The sequence below is a fragment of the Empidonax traillii genome, unplaced genomic scaffold, assembly GCF_003031625.1.
Source record: "Empidonax traillii isolate 1590-97213 ecotype Southwest subspecies unplaced genomic scaffold, ASM303162v1 scaffold1891:size52138, whole genome shotgun sequence".
In the NCBI taxonomy this organism is placed as follows: Eukaryota; Metazoa; Chordata; class Aves; order Passeriformes; family Tyrannidae; genus Empidonax; species Empidonax traillii.
This window is the reverse complement of record NW_020957084.1, coordinates 47463-50188: the sequence shown is the minus strand read 5'-3', so window position 1 is coordinate 50188 and position 2726 is coordinate 47463. Positions and strand designations below refer to the sequence as shown.

Genomic DNA, 2726 nt, shown 5'->3' with positions numbered 1-2726 from the left:
TAAAGACAGAACTATCGACACCCAGCGTGTCGATTTCCCCCTGGAATTTGGACCGCTGATCTGCTCTCCCTGTTTGGAGGCTGCTGATGTCACGTTCATTGCAGGCTGTGATCGATTTCTGGTTGTAAAATTAGCAAAATAAGCTGTTTATCAATAGCCAAAGAAATGTATCAGCCTGCTGATTTGTGTCGGTGGGGGGAGGAATAATCAGAACCATCTGCCCGCAGATATTAAGGGAGCTGACTCTTTAATCCAGATTATGGCCGGTGGCATTTACCGCTCTTCCCTCCCGACTGACACTCCTTCCTCCCTTCTCCTCTCCGTTTGGAGTCGATTGAGGGGGGGAGATTAAAAAATGGCCTTTCTGATGAAAAGCATGCTGAGCAACCAGGTGAAGAATTTGGGGCTGGGGGGAGGAGGAGATGAAAGCAAAGAAGATTCCGCTCCTTCCGACCCGGCGGCGGCCGCGGGGATGACCCGCGAGGAGTACGAGGAGTATCAGAAGCAGATGGTGGAGGAGAAGTGAGTACCGACTGATCTTTGGGGCGATTGATTGAAAATCACCTCCAAAATTCAGCCCTTCCCCTGGTTTTGCTTTTAATTTAATTTATTTGAAATCGGTGCTAAAAAAACGGGTGGAAATAACAACGATGGAGGCGGTAAATTGCGGTAAATTGTTCTTTCCTTTCCGCTGCTTCATCAGCAGGAATTGTCACCCCGAGGAGGAAATTCCCCCAAAACCATGAAATAATTCTCCGAAATATTCCAAAATTCCCCAAAATATCTGAACTGATTCTCCAAAAGGCAGCTGATTCCTCCTCCTGCCAACTCCAGAGACGGTCGATAATTTACGTTTCTTTCTCTGCATTTACCGTGCTGGGGGATAAAAAAGCCAGGCTGATGATGAGCCGTGAGATGGGTTGGGGATGTGTCTCCAGGGCAGGGTTTCGATGCGGTCATTTCACCTTGCAATCAGCAAAAGGAAGGAGAATTAATCGCCCATCAGCTGGGGGTGGAAATTTAATCGTTGCTGTTTGAAACATAAAAAGGGAAATAACTGGCGGGACTTGCAGGAGTTGGGACGAGGTGCGATTATAAATAAAACAAGCTGCTTGTTAAAGCTGGGATTCATCAGCTCCCCCGCCGGTCAATTGCATAATGGTTGTGTAAATGGAAATCCCTCCCCGTAAGATGATTAGAGGTTAATGACCGATGGAACTGGAGGTGGCCAGCTCTGTTTTTAGCCATCAGTCGTCAACCTTCTGAAGGAAGGGGTGTCGATTGTCATTTTTGGGAGCAGAGGAAAAGTCACTTTGGGGTGGCTTGTGAATGGTTCTGATGGGACTAATTTACCCGAGATCGATTTTCCAGCAGAACTCCCAGGAAAATGTTACTGAGAGGGGGGGAAATTAATTGCAGGCAGAGGTGGAAAGGGGAACGTTATCCCAAATCTTTCCTTGCAAATCGATCCCCGATTCAATCGACAATTTACGAGCGATTCCAAAATCCATTGTTTGGGGAATTGGCCGCTTTCAGTTTCTCTCAGTGGCCCCTCCTGATTTTATCCTGACCCAGGAAGACCCCCCTGCCCTTCCTGGTGGTGTCAGCACCCCGAGTGTCACATTTCCGGAAGGAATAAATGCAATTTTCCCACCCTGCTGATGGAAACCGTTCGTTCTTACAATCGACTGTAAACTGCAGGCTGAGAATTCCTTAATTTACAGGGCTGGAGGGCGATTTATTGCTCTTTTTGGGCCTTATTTTTTGGGCAAACCCTGGGGGAACAGATGAGTGTCGATGAGTGTCGATAAGTGTCGATGAGTGTCGATAAGTGTCGATAAGTGTCGATGAGTGTCGATGAGTGTCGATAAGTGTCGATAAGTGTCGATGAGTGTCGATGAGTGTCGATGCGGTTTGCAGGATGGAAAGAGACGCGGCCTTCGCCCAGAAGAAAGCAGAGCGGGCCTGCCTGAGGGTTCACCTGCGAGAGAAGTACCGGCTGCCCAAGGTGAGGCGCTTCCCCACCCGCCGACAATTTACCGACCCATCGACGCGGCGAAAAAAATCAATTTACGTCGATTTACCCAAAAAAAACCCCACGTGGGGCTCGACCCAAGCGGGGGGTTTAGACTCTCTGTCCCCTCCCGGCGCCTCAGGTGACAGCTGAAACGGGGTAAATTGCATTCCCACCCGCCCTCCACTCGAGGGGGGGTGGAGGTTTAATTACAGGAAGATTAATTACGCCCCCAAAATAAATAAATAAATAAATAAATAAATAATTAAGCTCGAGATTTGCAAGCGGTTGATTGGATTGCCGGGGCCTTAAAGCTCTAAACAGCGGCATTTGAATTAGCGGGGCCCCGGGGGTAAATTATCGACGGGTCGTTTCGGAGGCGGGACGTGGGTTTTCCATCGTCCCCGTCGATGATTTCCACGTCCGGGAGGGGCCTGCTGGGAGGTTTTTCAGTGCTCAGCTCTCACCTGAACATCAGCAGGAGTTTCAGGGCACCTGGAGAGGGTTTATTTCGCAGCTTGAGGTGGCTCCAAAGTTGACTATTTACAGGCATCAATCAGCAGCGCCCACTGTAAATGAAAGCCCGAAATTCACGGTTAACTCAGGAATAAGCAGGGTAAAAACCTGAAGCTCTCTGGGGGCAGATTGAGAGGAGAAAGTAGCCCCTTAATGAACCTAATCCTATTAGGGGAGTTGTCAACTCCCATTCGTC

The 2726-nt window shown here is 49.0% G+C and overlaps 1 protein-coding gene across 1 annotated transcript in view; it reads left to right on the top strand.

Moving 5' to 3' along the window:
* The first annotated feature begins 355 nt into the window (after positions 1–355).
* The window catches only part of CPLX4 (complexin 4), a 3727-nt gene continuing 1356 nt past the window's right edge, over positions 356–2726 (top strand). The window contains exons 1-2 of the mRNA XM_027908945.1: positions 356–522; positions 1921–2008. Coding sequence (XP_027764746.1) covers positions 356–522; positions 1921–2008 — 255 coding nt within the window. The remainder of the gene's footprint in view (positions 523–1920; positions 2009–2726) is intronic.